General features: G+C 45.6%; 3 protein-coding genes across 3 annotated transcripts; 2 read left to right on the top strand and 1 right to left on the bottom strand.

The window, feature by feature from the left end:
• Positions 1 to 3,080: 3,080 nt before the first annotated feature.
• On the top strand, positions 3,081 to 5,543 carry GSC2 (goosecoid homeobox 2). Its single transcript, XM_015822092.1, has 3 exons — positions 3,081 to 3,378; positions 4,198 to 4,448; positions 5,439 to 5,543. The coding sequence occupies exons 1-3, from the start codon at positions 3,081 to 3,083 to the stop codon at positions 5,541 to 5,543; spliced, it is 654 nt and encodes a 217-aa protein (XP_015677578.1).
• A 2,317-nt stretch (positions 5,544 to 7,860) lies between these two features.
• ESS2 (ess-2 splicing factor homolog) lies at positions 7,861 to 17,531 on the top strand. Its single transcript, XM_015822096.1, has 10 exons — positions 7,861 to 8,016; positions 9,092 to 9,260; positions 10,154 to 10,249; positions 10,465 to 10,634; positions 12,012 to 12,132; positions 13,081 to 13,214; positions 14,000 to 14,102; positions 15,006 to 15,106; positions 16,241 to 16,356; positions 17,246 to 17,531. Exons 1-10 carry the CDS (start codon positions 7,861 to 7,863, stop codon positions 17,529 to 17,531), a joined length of 1,452 nt encoding a protein of 483 aa, XP_015677582.1.
• A 2,366-nt stretch (positions 17,532 to 19,897) lies between these two features.
• Positions 19,898 to 20,968, bottom strand: LOC107292967 (testis-specific serine/threonine-protein kinase 1-like). The gene has a single exon (XM_015822095.2). It carries the CDS (start codon positions 20,966 to 20,968, stop codon positions 19,898 to 19,900), a length of 1,071 nt encoding a protein of 356 aa, XP_015677581.2.
• Positions 20,969 to 22,810: the final 1,842 nt, after the last annotated feature.

Genomic DNA, 22,810 nt, shown 5'->3' with positions numbered 1-22,810 from the left:
CATTGTGGCGCTTGGAGGAGGACGGTGGGAATTCAACCCTCTAAATTCACTTTTCACAAATGAATAGCTAAAACAGATTAACTCGCTGCCTTTCTCTCTCTCTCTGCGGCTAATCCCCATAATGGTTTTAGAGTCTCTTACCAAACCGATAAAGTCTCTTTTTCAATTCTCTCCCGCCCGTATCTCGCCATTGTCTGGCACGTGTCTATACACTCTCCCCTCGCTTCCATTCTCCTTGTTTTTATTTTCCTCTTTCTTCTTGTTCTCCTCTTTTTTTTATTTATAAAAAAAAAGAAAAAAAGATGGAAAGGCTCAGCGAGATCTTTATCTCCATAAACACACATCAATACACCCCTCCACCCCACCACCTCGGCGAATCGGGATACAAAGCAGTCCTAGCTGATTTGGATTTGATTACCGGCCCCTTATCGCAACGTCTCTTGCTGAAATCTGGGTCTTAAATCCCATAATTCTTTGATAAAAGAAGCATTACCCGTCTATTTTTCCCCAAAGTGAAAGCTGTGAGGAAAATCAAAGAAAGCAATCAGACAGGGGACTAAGAGGCTAAATGCACAAGGCCCGGATGGCCAGATAGGTGGAAGATTTGTTGAATAGGGTCTCACTGGCCGTCATGGTGACGGGGGGAGAATTGAACAGCCTGAACTTGGAGAAATGCTGCTCTATTTCCCCTCCCTTGTAGCAACTTCTGACGCTCTCGCAGGAGCGTGGAGATGGCGTGGGGTCTGGGAAGCTATCTAGTCTATCCCCCTGGAAGGAAATTGGCTCCCCAAGCATCATAGTAACAGAGTTGGAAGGGACTTTGGAGGTCTCTTAGTCCAACTCCTTGCTCAAGCAGGAGACCCTATACTATTTCAGACAAGTGGTTGTCCAATCTCTTCTTGAAAGCCTCCAGTGATGGAGCACCCACAACTTCTGAAGGCAAGCCCTTTCACTGGTTAATTGTCCTCACTGTTAGGAAATTTCTCCTTAGTTCTCGTTGCTTCTCTCCTTGGTTAGTTTCCATCCACAGAGTTGGAAGGGACCTTAGAGATCTTCTAGTCCAACTCCCTGCGCAAGCAGAAGATCCTATACCATTCTGGGCAAACGGCCATCCAATCTCTTTTTAAAAACCATTGCTCAAATCAATTCGCTTCTGGGTAAGCAGTTAAACCGACCTGGGAGAAAAAAAAAACCTTCTGAGGAGTTTGCTTCCACGGGAAACGGCTTAGAACTAGGTGCTTCTTAAATCTGAGGACAGCTTCCCAATGTTCAGAATTAAGGAGGAACCCCCCCAAAAAATATTGTGATGATGATGTTGTCCGTTCAGTCACGTTCGACTCTTACGGGCCAGATCTGTCCACCTCTTCCGATTGGGCAAAACATTGTAAGGAGCCTTTTAAATATTGTAAGCCGCCCGGAGTTATCCTGTGATAAGATGGGCAGACAATACATTTGACGAAAAAATAAGAAATAAAAATAAAAAGAGATTTTGTTTGTATGGGATCTGTCTGTCCATCTATTCATCCATATATACTTTTTCTCTCTCTCTAGTTCTCAGTCATCTTCTATCATCCATCATCCATCTATCATCCACCCATCACCTACTTATCTATCTATCTATCTATCTATCTATCTATCTATCTATCTATCTATCTATCTATCCCCTCTCATCCATCACCATTTCTCTCTCCCTCTCTCATCTATCTATCTATCTATCTATCTATCTATCTATCTATCTATCTATCTATCTATCTATCTATCTATCTATCTATCTATCTATCTCTCTTTATCTCTCTATCCCCCTCTCATCCATCACCATCTCTCTCCCTCTCATCTGTCTGTCTGTCTGTCTGTCTGTCTGTCTGTCTGTCTGTCTACCTACCTACCTACCTACCTACCTACCTACCTACCTACCTACCTACCTACCTATCTATCTATCTATCTATCTATCTATCTATCTATCTATCTATCTATCTATCTATCTATCTATCTATCTATCATCTTCATTCATCCTTTCTTTTTCTATCTTCCCCTCCCTATATCTCTCTTAATCTCAACTCTAGTCTCGCCCTTTCCTGAAGGGTCTTCCTCCCAGTAGCATAATCTGGAATTCCTAATCAGCCTAATGTCCCATTAACAGGGCTTCCCGTTTATTCTACAAAACAGAGAAAATCAATGGGTTGACGGCCCATCAGAAACACTGATAATATCCAACTTTCGCCTGGGTTCCCAGTCACCAATACATTGACTTTCAAGACATTTTTTTTTCTATTTTGCAAGAGATCTTGGCTGCTGCTAATATTGTTGGCTTCCTCTTGTAAAAGCCAAATTCATTTATCCCACTCCCCCAACCTCAGCCCCCTTCTCTGTCCTTACATTGTGCAATATGACAGTTGTGTCTTTGGATTAGAAGCCTTTCCTGTGGTCAAAGAAAAAAAAAAGGATAATTTGCTTTTCTTCTTTTTCTTCTTTTCTTTTTTTCAAGGAGCTAATCCTCCCGGGCCATTTCTGAGCCTGAGAAAACAGCTTTTTTCCTCTCTTCCCCTCCTCCTGCCAATAGACAAGCTTTGCCATACAATGGACATCATAAAACCAACTTCATCCTGCCGTTGAGATTGAGAAATCAGATTTCCACCCAGTCATTCCTGCAGGATTAGCTAAATCTTAGATCCACACTAACCCTTCACAAAGCTGTCAAGATTAGCTTGAATTTATTTTATTCCAGCTTTTCGGGGGTGGGTGGTGGGGTGGGCTGGTTTCTTTCCAAGAAGGATTAAGGACCGTGAGAGGGGGAGGGGGGAAAGAGAAAATGTCTCTGTATATTTGCGATGCTCTTATAAAGCCACTAACTAGATTACGGGAAGACAGAGACCGGGTGGCCAGGAAGGGATGGTTGAAATTCTTCAAAGAGTTGGCCATTGAGCAAAGGGCATCTTCCCCATCTGATGGACATTTACGTCCTGTCTCCCCTTTTCATTTTTTCTTATTTTTTATTTTTTGCAAATTTACCAACTGATGATAAAGCAGTTGCCCTTTCTCCTTTGGTCTCTCAAGTGTAGCTAAGGTCCCCACGGAGAAGGATGTCCACAGAAGCTCCTTCAACTGCTGAGCTGGAGAAGAACAAGAAGCCGCATGCCTTCACCATTGACAGCATCCTGTCCGGCTCGGCGGAGAGCAGAGCCCCCGTCCTCTTCCCCTTCTGCTTCCGAGGCATTTGGGACCACCAAGACCCCAAAGCGCTGTGCTTTTGGGGAAATCTGGGCACTTTCCCGGAGGAGGAAGAAGCGGAGGAAGCGGAGAGAGTCAGGATGTCGTGCAACTGTTGCTGCTGTTCCAAGGAGAGCGTTCGCACGTGGCGAGACAGCGCAAATTGGCTTGGTGAGGGGTTTTGTTGGGAGGGTGGGGGCTGCCAAAAGACTTGGGGTGGGGTGGGGGGCTGTGAGGGTGGGGGCTGCCATTGGGGCCAGCGCCCTCCAGCCTAACTTTAGGGGCAATCAGGACCCCAAGGTCAAAATCAGTCTTGGGAGTTTCCTAAAAGTTTTTGCCCGTTCTGTTTCTTTAGTTCGTTCAAGTGAATTGCCTTGGGGGTTTTTGGTTGTGTGTGTGTGTGTGTGTGTGTGTGTGTGTGTGTGTGTGAGAGAGAGAGAGAGAGAGAGAGAGAGAGAGAGAGAGAGAGGAGAGAAAGAAAGAAACAGGCTTTACTGTGATTCTTCCAAGGTGTGTGTGTGTGTGTGTGTGTGTGTGNTCTCTCTCTCTCTCTCTCTCTCTCTCTCTCTCTCTCTCTCTCTCTCTCTGTGTGTGTGTGTGTGTGTGTGTGTGTGTATCTAAAGAAAAAAGTTCTTGGCTTGTGTCCATGTTTCATCTCTTGGCACCCATCTGTAGCCTTTCCTGGTTTCCAGCGGGGAATTTACAAATACGGGGAAATCTAGAAGGATTAAATCTCTGGTCCCCCAGCGATGGACACAAATTCCAATTTTAAATCTAGAAGGATTCAGGAAGAAAATGATGAGATAGTGAATGAGTCTGAAGGCAGCTTCAGGGTTTCCTGTGTTTTTGTTTTTTTTTAATCAAGCAAAACCTCAGAACCTGCACAGCAATAGATAAGCAGATGGCCCTATCATTCCCACCCTGGAGAACCAACGGATTGGCTCACCGCATCTCTGAAGACCAACCCAACCGATTGTGCTTTCCTTCCAGGTGACCCCAGGTGTGCGTGGCCCATGAAGCTGTTCTACCCCCTGGCCAGGCCCTGCAGGAATCACCGCGGCAGCCCGAGCGAGCTGCAGACCTTCCACCAGATCCAGAGACGGACCCGGCGACATCGGACCATCTTCACGGAAGACCAGCTCCAGGCCTTGGAGGCCCTTTTCCATAAGAACCAGTACCCAGATGTGATCACCAGAGAGCACTTAGCCAGCCAGATCCACCTGAAGGAAGAGAGAGTTGAGGTAACTTTCAGGGGGTGGATGGGTGGGTGGGGTGGGCAGAACAGGTGATAAAGAGCAGGACTGAAGGGGATTGAGAAGTTCATAAGCCTTCTAGAAGATCAAATTTAGGGCTTCCTCCTTATTTTCTGCACAACACCCCTGTGAGGTAGGTTGGGCTGAGAGAGAATGACTGGCCCAAAGTCAGCCTTTCATGCTTAGAGAGCACTAGCAATAGCCCTTAGACTTATATGCTGCTTCACAGGGCTTAGTTTACAGCCCTCTCTAAGCGGTTTACAGAGTCAGCCTCTTGCCCTCCCAGCAATCTGGGTCCTCATTTTATTGACCTCGGAAGGATGGAAGACTGAGTCAACCTTGAGCTGGTCGGGATCGAACTGCTGGCAGTGGGCAGAGTTAGCCTGCAATTTTGCATTCTAACTTCTGTGCAGGGAGGGAGGGAGGGAAGGAAGGAAGGAGGGAGGGAGGGAGGGAAGGAAGGAAAGAAGGAAGGAAGGAAAGAAGGAAGGGCAATAGCAACAGCACTTAGACTTATATACCGCTTCACAGCCCTCTCTAAGCGGTTTAGAATCAGCCTCTTGCCCCCAACAATCTTAAGTCCTCATTTTACCGACCTCGGAAGGATGGAAGGCCGAGTCAGCCTTAAAGCGGGACTTGAACTCACAGCCTCCTGCTTTCCAGCCTGGTGCCTTATCCACCAGACCAAACTGACTCTCTCCACGGATGCCATTTCAGGCTCCCGATTCAACGTCAGTCCCTTTTCTGGAGCACCGTTTTCTGTGTCATAACTTCGATTATTAACAGCCATTAAGCGAATATCCATACTTCCAGGGAAACCTATACTGTACTGGTTCAATATTTACACCCATTATACGATTCTATTTGGCATTTGGGTTTATCCTTTTCGCTTTTTGATACGATTTAACATTTTTTTTAAAAAAGCAGGGCGTCGGGCGGCGGATGGAATAACGTCCTTCTTCTGTTGTAAACAAACAGGTTTGGTTTAAAAACCGCCGAGCCAAATGGAGACATCAGAAAAGAGCTGCAGCGTCGTCACTCATCCTCCCAGTGGCCAAGATGTCTTCCGAAGAGAAGCGTTGACGGGCAGGTCGAGGCCAAGTTATCCATACAGGGACAAATTATAGGTTAGCCGAGCTGACATCTCCCACGCAGTCCTGTTTTGGTTAACCATGATTGATCCATCAGCCCACATCAGGATGTCTCCAGTCATTATACCGAGACCTGATTTACCAGGAATAATTGGGTTCCATGCCATGACAGACAAAACATATTACAGGCAGTCCTCGATTTACAGCGGTTTGTTTAGTGACCGTTCCAAGTTACGACAGCACTGGGAAAAGTGACTTATGACTGTTTTTCACACTTACGACCGTGGCAGCATCCCTGCGGTCATGTGGTCAAAATTCGGACGCTTGGCGACTGGGCACGTATTTCCCCGTGTCCCGGGATCATTTATGACTCACATTTATGACGGTTGCAGCGTCCTGGGGTCACGTGATCCCCTTTTATGACCTTCCAACGAGCAAAGTCAATGGGGAAGGTCATAAAATGGGGCAAAACTCACTGAACCACTCTTTTGATAATTTGGGGTTCAATTGTGGTCGTAAATCGAGGACTACCTGTATTCCTGAATAAACCAACTCTGGTTTATTCAACCAATGAGAGCTAAGCGGTCTGTGGCTTAAGGCCAGATCAATAATGAGGCAGAAATTCATTGTTTTTGCAAAAGCGTGAATCCTTATTTATTTCTTCTATAGAGGGCAGTTATTGGACGTTAGGCTGAGTGATTAGCATAAACGATGATTAAATTATGATTCACTACCCTGCTTTTTTGATATACAAGGAGTCCTCAGCTTAGGACCCCAGGTGGGATCAGAATTTCCATCTCTAAACCAGAGGGCTGTTAAGTGAGTTGAACCTGATTTTACAACCTTTTTGGCCATGGTTGTTAAATGAATCATGCAGTTGTTAAGTGAATCCACCCTCCTGCATTGGCTTTGCTTATTCAGAGCAGGCTGGGAAAGTCATAAACAGGATCCCGGGTCAGTGCAATTGTCATAAATATATGCCAGCATCTGAATAGTGATCATGTGGGGATGCTGCAATGGGTCGTAACTGCGAGGACCAGTCATAAGTCACAAGAGACTGGACAGCCCTCTGTCTGAAATGCTATAGGATCTCCTGCTTGAGCGGGGGGCTGGACTAGAAGACCTCCGGGTTGTGTGTGCCTTCCCACTCTGTTATTCTGCTATTTTTTTTTCAGTGCCGTTGTAACTTCGAACGGTCGCTAAAACGAACGGTTGTAACTCGTAGTTGCTTTGCTGGCCAATCCTAAAGCCCAGAGTAGGATTTAAACATGAAATGTTTTGCAAAGTCAACGTTTCAAGCTAGCGAAGTGATATAGCTACAGTTTTGTCTGTTTTCAGACCCGGATCTTAAAAAACAAACGTTGCATCGATCACACAGGCACACCAATAAAAAATAAAGAAAAACAAACTTTTGTTTTTGTTTTCCTTTCTTGCCTATATTTGTTGCGGTTTTAAACCATTTTAGTCCTATCTGACTCCTGGCGGCTTCATAGACAGGCTGCTACCCTGTCCAGCACACCTTTTTTCATTGGCTGGAGGTTCCATTTTGCATCAGATTGGATGCTATCGAGCGATAGAAGATTGATACAACGCAATACAATATGCAAAGGAGCACAGCAAAGGGGTTTGCTGATCCCCATATCCTAAAAATGCAAATTTTGCAATAGTAGAAGTAGAAATCAAATCAAATCAAATCAAATCAAATGCTCCAACACTGGAGATCTTCAAGAAGAGACTGGACAGCCATTTGTCCGAAATGGTACAGGGTTTCCTGCCTGAGCACGGGGTTGGACTAGATGACCTCCAAGGTCCCTTCCAACTTTATTATTATCAAATCAGATCAATCATAAAAGAGGTGTAGTGGTGGCAGAGGCGCCCATCCCCGCTTTTTACATATCCACTTGGCTTCTTTTTTGGAGGGGAGGGTGGCGGGAATTAGAGGGTCTGAGCCCGCGATCAGCTGAACGACGACCCCGCAGAGTAGACTCGGTCGGTCGCTCCCGAGCCACTCTCACCTGCCCGCCCCGCCACGCTGCAGCTGCGAACAGAACCCGAATCGATCGCGCGCTGCCTCTTCGCCTTACCTCTATGTCACGGATTGGCGTGACGTCTTCCCTCGGGGGGAGGAGGAGGCGGTCTCACGCTGGGACTGCCACGCCTTTCGGCGACGTGCCCTCGGCGCACGCGGGGGCGGCGTAAGGGGAAGCGCTTCCGGGTCTCTCCCCGGAAGTGGCCGTGTTTCCGGAAGTGGGAGCCTGGGTCGGCCCAGGCCTCGCTGCGTTGCCACGGGAGACGCTTCGCGGGGCGCCATGGAGGCTTCGGGGACCCCGGCGGGGTGTGGCGCTTCGGCCCAGGCGCTGGTGCCCGTGCAGGCCGAGGCTTCCGCCGTAGCTCTTCCGAAGGAGGCCCCCCAGGAGGCCCCCAAATGCCGCAAGAGGGTCCTGGACGAGGACGCCTACATCCAGGTGAGCGGACGAGGGGGCCGGGCAGGCCTTCGGGAGACCCGGCTGCCCGTCGCCTCTCGGCCCTCCGGCTTTTTCTGCCGTGGTTGGGAGCCCAGCGCTCTTTTTTCCTACCTCCCCCGGCCTCCCTCGCAAGGTCGTTGTGCGGAGGCGTGGGGGGGAGGGGTTGCGGAGGAAGAGAAGGGGAAAAAAAGTATTACCAAAAAGTGTCACATTCCGTTCCTTTAATCTCTTTTACTCAATTTATAGTTTTTCTACTGTTGCCAAGGCCGAGTATTATGTATGAGGCTTCCTTATTAGAAAAGTGATTCCTTGAATAGTTTGCAAGATGCAATGAAAAGTGGATAGGCCGTTATCAAAGGATTTTGCACTTCAGAAGCGCTGAGGCGCTTCTAACGTAGTAAAATGAACAATTATTAGAATAATGATTTGTCTGCATAACTAGAATAATGATTTGTCTGCATAATTGCTAGAATAATGATGTAATGCATAATCACTGGGAAAATTCACTTGGGAAAGTTCTGTGTCAGTAATATGTGGCTAACCAAATGCGCTTTGCACATGGATACTTTGTATGTAGCAAAACCTTCCATTGTATGCCCCTGAGAAATGATCCAAATGTATTACAGTGTATTACCATGTGTAGTCTCTTTGTTCCTAAAAGAAGGATAGTATAAAAACTGAAATCTAATCCCGCCCTCATTCAGAATTGCATGTCTCTATATGCCTCTGAACCTGTGCAAATAAACCTCTCTGCTAAACCCCTCTGGAATTCGTAAGAGTTCTTTTGTTTTCCACAAGACTTCCATGTTGAAAAAAGTAGCTGATGGCATCACCATTGCCCCGTGGATGCCCAATTGGGGGCTCCTTTCATGTCCCCAGAAGGAGCTGGAGCGAAGGAACTCAACCCCTGCCCCATGGCAGCTCCCGGGCCTCGAACACGGGGCTTGCCCACCTCCTGCCTTCCACCCACTCGACCCACCGTGCTCCTTTTCAAAGGATAAGGTTTCAGAAATTGTGTAATCCAAACGCCTCGTGTTTTAAAATATTTATCTGGAAACGTCTGAATGCTTTGCAGAGCCTGGAAAAAATCATCCAGAGGGATTTTTTCCCTGATGTGGAGAAGCTGCGCGGCCAGAAGGAATACCTGGAGGCTGAAGAGAGCGGCGATCTGGAGAAGATGAGACAGATAGCCATCAAGTTTGGCTCCTCCTTGGGCAAAGCTGCCAGAGATACACCTGCACCTTGTAAATACGAGCGCCCGATCGGTTGATTGATTCGATGGATTGCGCCATCCAGTCGTTTTGGGTTCCTAGCCACTACATACATCTGTAGGCATTGTAACTCCCAGAGTTCTGCCTGCCTGGCTGTTTTAGTTATAATTTCAGAACAGCTGGAAGGTAAAATCACGGATAACTGACCTAGACTAGTGTTTCTCAACCTCGGCAACTTTAAGATGGGTGAAAATCAACTCCCAGAATTCCCCAGCCAGCATGGAGTTGAAGTCCACCCATCTTAAAGTTGCCGAGGTTGAGACACACTGATCTAGACTATCTAGATTTAATAGTATATAGCACTTCACAGTCTGTTTTTCTATTTCAGAATTGCTCGGTCACTACAAATGATGGCCAGTGATAAAGCATAGCTGGGATGTATTTAAAAGGCCCTGGTTTAAAGGGGTGATGGAGCAAACAATGTCAAATTTAGAAGAATAGAGAAGACAGCTACTGCCATATAGTAGTCAACGTACTGGGCTAAGATTGGAATTTTAAGTCCAATGCATTTCTTGAGCTCCCTAAAAAACGGCAAAAGATCAATTTAACAAACATAAAACAATCCTGAATAATGGTGATCCATAGCGTGTCCTATCACAAATCCCATTTTGCACACATAATTTTTCTTTTAAGGGACATTGGCATACGAAGATAACAGTAGATGTATGATTAAGTACCAATTTATTGGGTGGTTGCCTTGATTTTTCACCAAGAAACGAAACGTGGCCTGGTAATTCCCCCACCAGCCTCAGCCCCAAAGCATTATTAGATCAATTAGTGAGATTGTTTCAGGATTTTTCAACGGGGATTTGAAATTTCAGAGCAATCATTTTCTATAAATCTGTATTTTGTGTTCCTTGGGACAGATGTCACCCCGGCAACTTTTGAAACCCCCGAAGTTCACCCCGGTGATTCTTCTGTGCTGAATAAGCCCAAGTTCACCACGAAATCTCTAGATGAAGGTAAGCATCTCGCCGCGAGAGAGTTTTTCTTTATAGTTTTCTTTGATCTCATTAAAATTGGAGTAGGCAATCTCAGCTCTGCGGGTAGATTACGATTTCACCTTTTTGTCACCACAGCTTAGAACATCTGATCTTTCAAAGAACTGGGGCTTCTTAGTGTGTCTGGATCTTTTTTTTTTTTTTGTTTTGTTTTTCAAGTTGCGTTTTGTTTTCAGGAGAAGCCGAGGAGGAAGAAAACAAAGATGCCCTGCCCTGTCTGGATAAATTCTTGGCCAAACACACCAGCGAGGATAATGCTTCCTTCGAGCAGATCATGGAAGTCGCCAAAGAGAAGGAGAAAATGAAGCATTCTTGGCTTTACGAAGCCGAAGAGGAATTTGCCCAGGTAAGGAGCAGCTTCTCTATAGGGCGGTTTGGAGCCAGGGGTGAAAGGATTGCTCCTCCCTTGGTCAAAGAAAAGAGGCTTTTTAAAAATATATCTTTTAGGTATTTTTTTTATTCTATAATAATAATAATAATAATAATAATAATAATAATAATAATAATAATAAAGTTGGAAGGGACCTTGGAGGTCATCTAGTCCAACCCCCTGCTCAGGCAGGAAACCCTATGCCATTTTGGACAAAATGGCTGTCCAATCTCTTCTTAAAGACTTCCAGTGTTGGAGCATTCACCGCTTCTGGAGGCAGGTTGTTCCACTGGTTAATTGTTCTCACTGTCAGGAAGTTTCTCCTTAGTTCCAGGTTGCTTCTCTCCTTGATTAGTTTCCATCCGTCGCTTCTTGTCCTGCCCTCAGGCGCTTTGGAGAATAGCTTGACTCCCTCTTCTTTGGGGCAACCCCTGAGATATTGGAACACTGCTATTCTGCCTTTATTAAGGTCCCTGAGAGAAAGGGCCTGGCCCAAAGTCAACCAGCTGGCTTTATTTATTTATTTATTTAATTACATTTATATCCCGCCCTTCTCCTTACGGACTCAGGGCGGCTAACAATTAGATAAAATACAAACATACAATACAATTTCATGCCTAAGATGGGACTAGAACTCACCGTCTCCTGGTGATTGGACCAAAGTCACCCAGCCGGCTTTCATGCCTCAGGCAGGACTAGAACTCACCGTCTCCTGATTACTAGCTTAGCGCCTTCACCGCTAGCTGGTCTCTCTAAACTGGTTTTTCTTATATTCCTCACTTTGGAAAGACAACAGTAGTGCTATGCCATTCCTTTTCAAAAGTGGACAGTTTTAAGCTGTAAAAAAAATTAATGCCGTCTTATTCTGCACATCAGGCAACCTGTGGTTTCCAGAGGCCTCTTTGTGCAGCTCCCAGCTAACCCTGCTTGCACAACTGAATGCTTCCCAACTAATAAATAGCAATTAAAAGAAAGCTGGGAAAAAAATTCTTTTTTCTTCCAAGACCCTAGACAATTCTCAGCCCGATTTGTGTGCCCAAGAAAGCTACATGCAGATTGCATCATCCCTTTTGCTTCGCATGATGAAAACATTACAGCTCTTGGCCAATCAAAAGGCATGTGCAATTTACCTTTGTGAAGTAAACCCACACTGGGGGCAGGAGGCCCTGAAGCTTTCCTTGCCTGACCGAATTGCGTTCAGGATATGCAGTTGACTTCTGTGGAGGAAAAACCTGGAAGTGCTGAAAACACTAAAATATGAATTTACTCCTAGAAACATGGCAGGATCATCCGGGGTACATCGTCCCTTCCATCCATGCTTGCAGCTGACTGTGTTTTTCTCTCCCGTTTCAGCGCCATCAGGAGCAGCTAGCTCTCCCATCAATGGAGGAGCAGCAAGCGCTGGGGAGTGGGAAAGCTGGAGTAGAGACATGGGAATACAAGGCAAAGAATTCGCTGATGTATTATCCACCAGGTGAGGCTGCTTGTGCTTCCTCTGACAAGGTTGTTGTAAAAAGGGGAGCTGGATAATAATAGGGTCAATCATCATGAAATGGTGAGTTCTAGTCCTGTCTTAGCTATGAAAGCCCGTTGGGTGACTTGGTGCCAATCACCTGGAGACAGTGAGTTCTAGTCTCACCTTAGGCATGAAAGCTGGCTGGGTGACTTTGGGCCAATCACCAGGAGACGGTGAGTTCTAGTCCTGCCTTAGCTGTGAAAGCCAACTGGGTGACTTTGGGTCAATCATCATGAAATGGTGAGTTCTAGTCCTGTCTTAGCTATGAAAGCCCGCTGGGTGACTTTGTGCCAATCACCTGGAGACAGTGAGTTCTAGTCTCACCTTAGGCATGAAAGCTGGCTGGGTGCCTTTGGGCCAGACCCTCCCTCCCTCTCTCTCAGCCCAATCCACCCCCCAGTGTTGTTGTGGGGAAAGTAGGAGGAGGAAGGTGTGTTGGATATGTTTGCCGCCTTGAGCACTTTTGTAAAAAGAGCAAAGGCAGAATGCAGATCATAAAATAAATTCACCGGTCCTTGCTTTGGACTTTTCTTAGAAGCAATCCTGTTGGTCAAACGGAGGGCATCCCCTCTTTTTTTCCTCCACTCCATTCGTTTTGATCCTTGATTTTTTTTTTTTCATATTTTGAAACTGCAAGAAAAACAAACCTCCCTGCTTTCGGATCTTTCTCCTGCACGGGTTGATCGGTCTTAACCTGCCTTGTTACTCTCGGTCTGGGAAAAAAAGAAGCGATAGAGTCAGGATAAGAGAAAAGAAGCTTCGTTTGATCCTTCTGCCTTGTGGATGATTGGCTGGAGGTTGTCCTGCCCTTCACTCACGTCTGCCCTTTCGTTGGGGGAAAAAAAGCCAGGAATTCATGCTGTGTTTCCAGGGTTGTGGGTCATAAAGTGCGGTGTGTCTTTTCAGGAGTTCCTGAAGAGGAGGACGTGTTTAAGAAGCCACGTGAGGTTGCTCACAGGAACACCCGTTTCTTGAAGGACCCGTTTAGTCAAGCAGTGAGCAAGACCCAGCTTCAGCAAGCAGCAGCCCTCAATGCTCAGGTGAGGGGCGTTACGTTTCCCACCTCCACCTCCTTTATAAGGTGTCTGCTTCTACTCGCCTTGAACTGGCCAATGAATCAAAGCAAACCAAACGAGAAATAATGGCAGAATGGGATGGATGGATGGATGGATGAATGGAAGGAAGGAAGATGGAGCAGAGGAAAGGATAAGCAAAGCAGGGAAGTAAGGAAGGGAAGAAGGAAGATGATGGAGGAGAAGAAATGGTAAGCAAAGGAAGGAAGAAGCAAGAAAGGAAGGATATGGAGAAGCAGAGGAAATGATAAGCAAAAGAAGGAAGCAAGGAAGGAAGGAAGGAAGATGGAGCAGAGGAAAGGGTAATCAAAGGAGGAAAGCAAGGAAAGGAAGAAGGAAGGTGATGGAGGAGAAGAAATGGGAAGCAAAGTAAGGAAGGAGATGAGGGAAGGAGAAGAAGGAAGGAGATGGAGAAGCAGAGGAAATGATAAGCAAAAGAAGGAAGCAAGGAAGGAAAGAAGGAAGGAGACAGGAGGAAATGATAAGCAGAGGAAGGAAGGAGAAAAGGAAAGGGGGGAAAAGGAAAGAAGGCGGGAGAAAAAAAAGGAGGAGGGGAGGAAGGAAAGAAGAGTTTCTGAACATTCTGGTTTACCTGGGACAAAAGTTGGTGCCTCTTCTTTAATTCCCTTTTCCAACACGTCTTTCGTTTTTAACACTCTGAGCCGTTTTAGCTTCTCTCTCCCGATTTCGCTGTGCCTTTAAAGCTCTCTGTAATTAATGCTAAGCATTCTTCCTTTCTCTGTTAATCCCAGTACAAACAAGGCAAAGTGGGGCCTGATGGGAAGGAGCTTATTCCCCAGGAATCTCCGAAGGTAAACGGATACGGATTCGTGGCCACACCCTCCCCTGCTCCCGGTAAGAAAGAAAATCCTTTTTATCCTGTTATTTTATTATTATTATTTTACAAAAACATACACACAAAAGAGCTATTTAGCTTCCCCAATTGACTTTGTTTATTGTAAGCTGGCTGGGAAGGGTGCAAATGATGATTCCCGTAAGCTTACAATCCTTCAGCTGTTGTAAATACAGGCCAGTTGCCAAGCCCCTGAATTTTGATCCCCTGTTGTGGCAGTGGTAAGTGTGAGAAACAGCACAAGTCCTTTTTTTCCCCAGTCACTAAATGAATGAGGGGTAAGTCAAGGACTATTTGTAAATCCTAACCTTTTGATCCATGGGTGTGCTAAATACATACATATATACGTACATAAATGACAGGGTGTCCTTTGACAGAACTTATATATAAGCTCTGGTTCTTTCTGTTGTTTTTTTTCCACCTTCTTTCACATCTGTGTAAAAACAAAAGGACTGTACTAATAAAGGAGAATACTTGTAGCTCAGAGATGACATGAGGGGTCCTGGTGGCTCTCTGAGCTTGCTTGTTTTCTTGCAGACGTTTCATTACCGAACTAGGTAACGCCATCAGTGCTAGTGCGGTGAAGTGCTAGCACTGATGATGTTACCTAGTTTGGGTAATGAAACGTCTGCAAGAAAACAAGCAAGCTCAGAGAGCACCAAGGACCCTATAGCTCTCCTCCTCCTCCTCCTCCTCCTCCTCCTCCTCCTCCTCCTCCTCCTCCTCTCTACAAACCAGTTTTTTAGGATTCAGTCTTTTCTCTTTTGTCCCTTCCAGCTGATTCTCCTGACAGAGATTCCCTCACCCCAAATATTTTGAGTCCAGCACACTAGTAGGGTTCAGATGGCAAGCCAACAGCTTGCTGTCTTATTCAAGTACGCTGATTGGCCAATGTGTCTTTCCAGGTGTGAATGACTCCCCTCTTATGACCTGGGGCGAGATAGAAGGCACCCCTCTGCGGTTGGAAAGCTCTGACATGGACCGGACGCCAGGACCGGCTTTCAAGGTATTGAAAGATCTAAAACACCCCATTTGGGTCCTGTCACTATACAGGTAGTCCTCATCTTACGACCACAATTTAGGTCAAAATTTCTCTTGCTAAACGAGATACTTGTTAGGTGACTTTTGTCCCTATTTTACGATCTTGCTAAGTGAATGACTGAGGCTGTTAAGTGAGTAACATTGATGTTAAGTGAATCTGGCTTCCCCATTCACAGGTTGCAAAAGGGGATCACATCACACACACACACACCCTAGGACACCCCAGTTGCCAAGCCTCCGAATTTTGATCGAGTAACCACAAGGATGGTGCAACAGTCATGATCACTTTTTTGAGTGCCGTTGTAACTTCAAACGGTCACTAAATGTAAGTCGAGGATTATCTGTATCCTGTGCAAACAAATTGGACAGCTGTGCAGTGAACATTATTATTATTATTATTATTATTATTATTATTATTATTATTATTATTATTATTATTATTTAGCGTATGGCATATTATATCTGGACTTGCAATATATATATTATCACTTCACCTAGATTTAAAAAAAACCCCAGAATAAAATATGAATGTTAAAAAGATCTATGTTCAGATGCCATTGTCTAGGCCAGGGGTGGGGAACCTTGGCTCTTTTATGACTTGTGGCTCAGGAATTCCCGCTGGCTCAGGAATTCTGGGAGTTGAAGTCCACAAGTCACAAAAGAGCCAAGGTTCCCCACCCCTGGTGTAGGCCGTGCCACCATTGAAGCTCAGAATCGTTTATATTAAAAAATAAATAAATCAGATATTGGACTGGTCTATGCCAGTCCAATATAATATAACCCATGAGCCATAATAAATTAATTACAGCCAGAGAACGTGTTTACTATAAGGACTGTTAGCAGCCCAGAGAATGTTTTAACTAGAGTGCCAAATGTGTCTTGATAAACTATGAAATAAGTCGTTGAGTCAGGGCTCAACTCTTACTCTTACCTGCCCTGATTTGGATAGCACTTTGTGGAAGAAAAGGTTCTGGAGCTGCTCTAGACATCCTTTTTGGTTTTCTCAGCCCGTGAGAAAAGGGTGAGGTGGATTAAGCTAAGGTTGGACGGATCAGATTCCAAAATGCACCGGTAATCTAATCAGCTGATCTTTTCACAGATCCTGGAACCCGGACGCCGGGAGAGGCTAGGGCTTAAGATGGCCAATGAGGCAGCTGCTAAAAACAGAGCTAAGAAACAAGAAGCCTTGAGGAGAGTCACAGAGAACCTGGCCAGGTGAGTGATCCTTCCAGGTGGCAATGAAATGGGCTGAAGAATTCGAAACTTAAGGAGTATCTCAGTGTCTTGTTAGATCAACTTTAAGACTTGCTTTGAGTGCGGTTGGAAATTCAAAATGAAAAGATAATAATAGAATAGAATAGAATAGAATAATAATAGAATAGAATAGAATAGAATAGAGGAATGGAGAATAGAATACAATACAATACAATACAATAGAGGAATGGAGAATAGAATAGAATAGAATAGAATAGAGGAATGGAGAATAGAATAGAATAGAACAGAACAGAACAGAACAATAAGGAATAGGAATAGGAATAGACAATAGAATGAAAAAGAATCGAATGGAATAGGAATAGAATAAGAATAGAATAGAATGGAATGGAATAGAATAGAGAATTAAATAGGAGAATAGAATAGAATAAGGAATAGGAATAGAATAGACAATAGAATGAAAAAGAATGGAATGGAATAGGAATAGAATAAGATTAGAATAGAATAGAGAATTAAATAGGAGAATAGAATAAGAATAAAATAGAATAGAATAGAAATAGCATAGCATAGCATAGCATAGAACAGCAATAGCAATAGCCCTTAGATTTATATACCGCTTCACAGGGCTTTACAGCCCTCTCTAAGCGGTTTACATAGCCAGCCAGTTGCCCCCAACAATCTGGGTCCTCATTTAACTGACCTCGGAAGGATGGAAGGCTGAGTCAACCTTGAGCCCTGTCAGGATCGAACTCCAGGCCGGTGGGCAGAGTTAGCCTGCCATCCTGCATTTTAACCACTGCGCCATCTGACCATCCTAGCTACAGACTGACCAATGCTTAGCAGAACCTCTTACCTGATTCCTTGATTTTTCTCCCCCCACCTCCCCTTCCAGCCTCACTCCGAAAGGCCTCAGCCCAGCCATGTCTCCCGCCTTACAACGTCTCGTGAACCGCACCGCTAACAAGTTCACTGACAAAGCTCTCCGGGCCAGTTACACCCCTTCCCCTGCACCTGAGAGGACGCCTGGCTACAAGACGCCTTCGGCTGGCCTGCAGACCCCCACGGTCACCCCAACGTCCGGGACGCTCTCTCAAACCCCAGTGGCTCAGGATCCCACCTCTATCACGGACAATCTCTTGCAGCTGCCCAAAAGACGTAAAGCATCCGACTTCTTTTGACCCTCTCTTCTTCTTTTTTTGGGGGGGGGGGAAGAACCCAGCAATGCCCCGATACGCCAACGCTGCTGAAGACATAACGCCCACCATCGACCAAAAGCACCCGGAGAGAAGTTTCCGCGGGGTACAGGATCGTTCCTGCCTTTCCAGTCCTGGGTTGACCTCATCCTGGCTAGCCAGCGAGAAGCAGCAGATGGAAAGTAAGGCTTTGGAGTTGGAGAAACCCCTCTCGTTAAACCTTGGCGCAGGAAGACGGTTGCCAGAACTGCTTGCACGGCGCTGGCCTTTTGAACGCAGTTTGCGGTTTTAATCTTAATTGATTAAAGGCAGGCTTCACCTCAAGATCTGGCAGGAATTGGGATTGTGGTGTGGAAAACTTGGGGGGACAAAGAGAGAGAGAGAAAGAAAGAACTAGTATCCAGATAGGATGTTGTGTGGCTGCCTTGGTATCTCGGTGGCCAGGTGCAGCTGGCAGCATGTCCGCGCCTGCTTAATCTTGGAGCAGATCCTCGGCTCAGAGACTGACCAAAGGTATGGTATATTTCTCTTGGCCTGGGAGCCGAGAAAGAATTTGCTTTATAGAAAGCAAATGCAACAAGATTCCTTAAATTCTTCTCCCACAGAGGTCCTGAGAAGCTTGCTTATGGATCGAAAGCTTGGGATAGCTTGGGTTTCCAAACCTTACGGGCTCTAAAACGTGGGTTGGGACCAAGCCGATCCGGTCTAACTCAATCTCGCTTGGAGCAGGATTATCGGTGGCCTCCTGTCTTTTGGACCCAGTCCAGCCCAAACGAACAAAAGTATTAAAAGCTGGGCAAGGTTTCTGAAAAAGCCTGTTAACAAAATTTCAAAGCCAAACGGAGAAACTGAAAAGTCGGGCAGCAAAGATATAAGATTGAATCCAGTGGGGGGGGAAACGGGGGAAAAACATATTTTTTTTCGTGACACTAAAAACCCATGGCACAGTCGGCGAAAAAGATAGCAAGCTGGAAATCTGGCAGTCATTCAAGGAGACTCAGTTCCTTTGGCTTTGAATAATTTGTTGCAAGCACCTGTTTATCGTCCTTGGAGCTTTTTATGTCTGCATCTTAAAAAGGAGAAATTGAACTTCTTCGATGGAAGGACTGAAAATAAACACCTTAAGTATAAAGGCCTTAACATACTTCATTTGGACGCGGCTGATTTTCTAGGGATGAGGGTGACTTGACACTGCAGGGAATAAATTCCACATTTTAGTTTTTGAGTGGCTGATTTGTGGCGTTTCGCTCTGATGGGCAAAAATCTTGTCGCAGGTCTTTTTGGGTTACGGTAATTATAAGAAAGCAGAAGTGAATTGCCAGCCAGAAAGGGAAGGTAGATTTGATCAGGGGTTGGACAGGTATATAACATAAAATATAATATAAATATAGAAGCGGCCTGCCGCGGCCCAGTACCGGTCCATGGACCGGGGGTTGGGGACCCCTGTTTCAGCAGGACAATCAAGCCAAGTTTTAGTGGCTTTTGTGGAGTAACTTCACAACCTTTTAGCTACTGCTGCTGTTTCCTTATCTTACTTAAGGCCTTCCATCCTTTGAGAATCAGGATGGGTTGGTCATCCCATTTCTTCAACCTGGAGTTTTTCTAAGTAACACGAGAGTAGAAGACCAGCTTTCCAGTGGTCACTCAGCTTCTATTTACAGCCAGCATAGGCCAGGCCCAGTTTTTTCAGAGGCTGTTAGGCTGGGGGTTTTTTTTGGGGGGGGGGGAGGATGGTTGAGGGTCTAGGACAACTCCCCACGAGATCCCTCACCATGGCCAGTGCTTCTCAGGCCAACACGCCAGAGGACAAGAGTCACACTAATATCGAAGAGATTGGTGAAATAGGATCCTTAGAGCAGGGGGTCTTCCAACTTGGCCCTTTTATGACTTGTTGACTTCAACTCCCAGAATTCTGGACCAAGTTTGAAGACCCCTGCTTTAGAGCAAGGATGTCAAAGGAGGGGCAAAATGAAATGTGAAATGACAAAAATTTAAAACATTTTTTAATTTTTTTTTTTAAAAAAATTGAATTATTGAATTGCCTTGTGGCGAGTTGTCTATGGCGTGTTGGCCACGGTGAGTTCTCTCATTCCAGTAGTTGAACCCCCGTCTTCCAGTAGTTGCCAGCTGCAGCCTAGTGTTTTATCCGTTTAAAAAATATTTAATAGAACGGCCTTTGGCCTACAATAACGTGCTGATTCAGAAAGCTGATTCTTTAGTTTCAGATCGCGTCTTCTGCTTAGCTCTCATCTTTATTCCACACACCACGCTCTCCAGTTGGTTACCTGGACTCCCTGTTACGCGACGGTCACGCTAGCTTTGGGGCGAGGGCGTCTGTTGAAGGAACAACGTCAGATATCGTTCTCAAACTCCTCGGCAATCTTCTCCACTCCTTCGTCGTTCTTGTCTCCTTCGGGGACCTCCTCTACTTCTTCGACCGCTTCCAGCCGAGGAGCCACGGTGGAGATCAGAGTTTGCTTGGATTCGCTTTTCTGGTTCTTCTCCCGTTCTGATCGGTGCTCCGGTTTTAGCTCAGCCGTACTCCGCGAGCTCTCTCCATTTTTCCCGACCGAAGTGGCCGACACAGCTCTGATTTTGCCGGGCTGCATCCATATGTGACTTAAAACCTCTTCGATGCGCAAGCGTCGGGACACGTCGGGTTGAAGCATGCGATAAATCAGATCTTTGCATTCAATGGTCAGGTTTTTGGACTTGGGGAAATGCACCCTATGCTCCTTCTGCAAGCGTAACATTTTCCGGATGTTCGAATCGTCGTAAGGCATCGATCCACAGACCATGATATAGAGGATAACGCCCAGACTCCACATGTCGTAAATTTTGGGCTCATACGGGATGCCCTGCAAAACCTCCGGGGCTGCGTAAGCAGCAGAACCGCAGAAAGTTTTGCTGTAGACAATTTTGCCCTCGTCATCCCGAAGCAGGCGTTTGGCAAAGCCGAAGTCCGAAAGCTTAATGTGGTAATCTTTGTCTAGCAGAAGGTTTTCGCATTTCAAATCCCGGTGCACGATGTCGTTGTCATGACAGTATTTGATAGCGGTGCCCAATTGACGGAACATCTTGCGCGCGATGTCTTCAGGCATCTCCCCTTTCAACTTGATGAATTCTAACAAGTCGCCCTGAACGCCAAGCTCCATCACAATGTAGACTTTGCCGTTGGACGTTTCGAATATCTCGTAGGTTTTGATGATGGAATGGTGGTTGACTTTGGCTAAGATGTCTATCTCTCTCGGGAGAAACCTTTCCAAGAAATCCGGAGGCGCTTTCTTCCGGTCGATGATTTTGATAGCTACGTCAAACTTCAGCCGTTCCGAGAAAGCCGACTTCACTTTGGCATAGGACCCTTCCCCTAAATTCCCGCCCATGATGTAGCCTCTTTTCTTAAGGATAGCAGCATCATCCATGATGCTGTAGGCCGTGGTGATGAGATGTTTGGTCACATGGTTGACGTATGCATTCAGCCATTTAGTGTCTGTTCCATGGTGTGTGGTCATCAGGAGATAATCCGTTTCCTGCCGTGGAAGCCCTGGGAGGCTGGCTGGAATGGAACCTTGAGCATTGTTGAAAGGATACTGTTTCCATGTGACATCATAAAGCTGACAGAAATACTGGGTGAATTGATCTCTGTTGCTTGGACCCAGCTCACCTCCATGCCAATGGCAAAAGCGTTCTTGCTTGGCCCCATTGGGATGAGGGGGTAGATGGGGAATTCATCAGATTGGCAGACGACTCCAAGCTGGCAGGAATAGCCAACACTCCAGAAGATAGGCTTAAGATACAGAAGGATCTTGACAGACTTGAACATTGGGTGCTATCTAACAAAATGAAATTCACCATAGAGAAAAGTAAGGCTTTACATTTAGGCAAGAAAAACCAAATGCATAGGTACGGTATAGGTGGTACCTTGCTCAATAGTAGTAACTGCAAGAGGGATCTCGGAGTCCTAGTGGACAATCACTTAAATAGGAGCCAGCCGCGTGCTGCAGCTGCCAAAAAAAGCAAACACAGTTCTAGGCTGCATTGACAGAAGGGCAGAATCAAGATCACATGAAGTGTTAATGCCACTTTACAATGCCTTGGTAAGGCCACACTTGGAATACTGCATCCAGTTTTGGTCACCACGATGTAGAAAAGATGTTGAGACTCTAGAAAGAGTGCAGAGAAGAGCAACAAAGATGATTAGGGGACTGGACGCTAAAACATATAAAGAACTGGAATTGGGAATGTCTAGTTTAATGAAGAGAAGGACGAGGGGTGACATGATAGCAGTCTTCCAATATTTCAAGGGCTGCCCCAAAGAACAGGAAGTCAAGCTATTCTCCAAAGCGCCTGAAGGCAGGACAAGAAACAACGAATGGAAATTAATCAAGGAAAGAAGCAATCTGGAATTAAGGAGAAAGTTCCTAACAGCGAGAACAATTAATCAGTGGAACAACCTGCCTCCAGAAGTTGTGGGTATTCCCACACTGGAAGATTTTAAGAAGAGATTGGACAACCACTTGTCAGAAATGGTATAGGGTTTCCTGCCTAAGCGGGAGGTTGGACTAGAAGACCTCCAAGGTCCCTTCCAACTGTTATTCTGCTATAGTCTGTTATAGTTAAAGCTGAGAGAAATACTGGGTGTCTTGATCTCCATTTCCTGGACCCAGTTAACCTCCCAGCCAATGGCAGGAGCATTTTTGCTCGGCCTCATTGAAATAAACCATATTTAATTGTCCCACAGAGATTTAAAATAAAATCTCATTCCATGCTTTTGCTGGCAATGTCCCCTGTGAAAATACCTCGATATCCTGCAAATTGGCTTTTTTAAGTTTGCTGTTTTCTGGATTGGTTTATAATGATGGGGAGGGGAACTGTCTGCCTGTATTTGCTCAAACTGTGGATTGCCTTTTCCAGATTTGATCTGGCTTGCTTGTAAATTCTGAGAAGAATTGAGGAAATACGTCCAGGATTATCACAGATCTTTCATTGTTATTCTGTAGCCGTACGCCAGATTTTAAAAGTTCCTCAAATTTGTGACAAACGTTAACAACAGAACAGAATGACAGGTGGAAGGGACCTTAGAAGGCCTTCCAGCCCAGCCCCGTGTTCAAGTAGTAGGGGATAACAAGTGATGAAATGGAATCAACCGTTTCATCATTTGTTATCTTTAAGCAACCATCGTTCTTTCAGGTGAAGATTCCCTTTCAGTGAAGGGTATATGGTCTCCTCCTTGAATTATTTTCTCCAAGGGTGTCCGCTTTCAT

This window comes from Protobothrops mucrosquamatus, unplaced genomic scaffold, assembly GCF_001527695.2.
Source record: "Protobothrops mucrosquamatus isolate PMUCROS unplaced genomic scaffold, P.Mucros_1.0 scaffold1461, whole genome shotgun sequence".
Lineage (NCBI taxonomy): Eukaryota > Metazoa > Chordata > Lepidosauria > Squamata > Viperidae > Protobothrops > Protobothrops mucrosquamatus.
Note: the sequence above shows the minus strand (reverse complement) of the source record. Positions and strands in the feature narration are given on the sequence as shown.

Coding starts and splice junctions, on each gene's coding strand:
- GSC2 (XM_015822092.1), top strand. CDS start 3,081: ATGTCCACAGAAGCTCCTTCAACTGCTGAGCTGGAGAAGAACAAGAAG. Junction 3,379..4,197: donor AGACAGCGCAAATTGGCTTG/GTGAGGGGTTTT, acceptor CTTTCCTTCCAG/GTGACCCCAGGTGTGCGTGG. Junction 4,449..5,438: donor TGAAGGAAGAGAGAGTTGAG/GTAACTTTCAGG, acceptor GTAAACAAACAG/GTTTGGTTTAAAAACCGCCG.
- ESS2 (XM_015822096.1), top strand. CDS start 7,861: ATGGAGGCTTCGGGGACCCCGGCGGGGTGTGGCGCTTCGGCCCAGGCG. Junction 12,133..13,080: donor GCTGATGTATTATCCACCAG/GTGAGGCTGCTT, acceptor GTGTCTTTTCAG/GAGTTCCTGAAGAGGAGGAC. Junction 16,357..17,245: donor GTCACAGAGAACCTGGCCAG/GTGAGTGATCCT, acceptor CTCCCCTTCCAG/CCTCACTCCGAAAGGCCTCA.
- LOC107292967 (XM_015822095.2), bottom strand. CDS start 20,968: ATGGATGATGCTGCTATCCTTAAGAAAAGAGGCTACATCATGGGCGGG.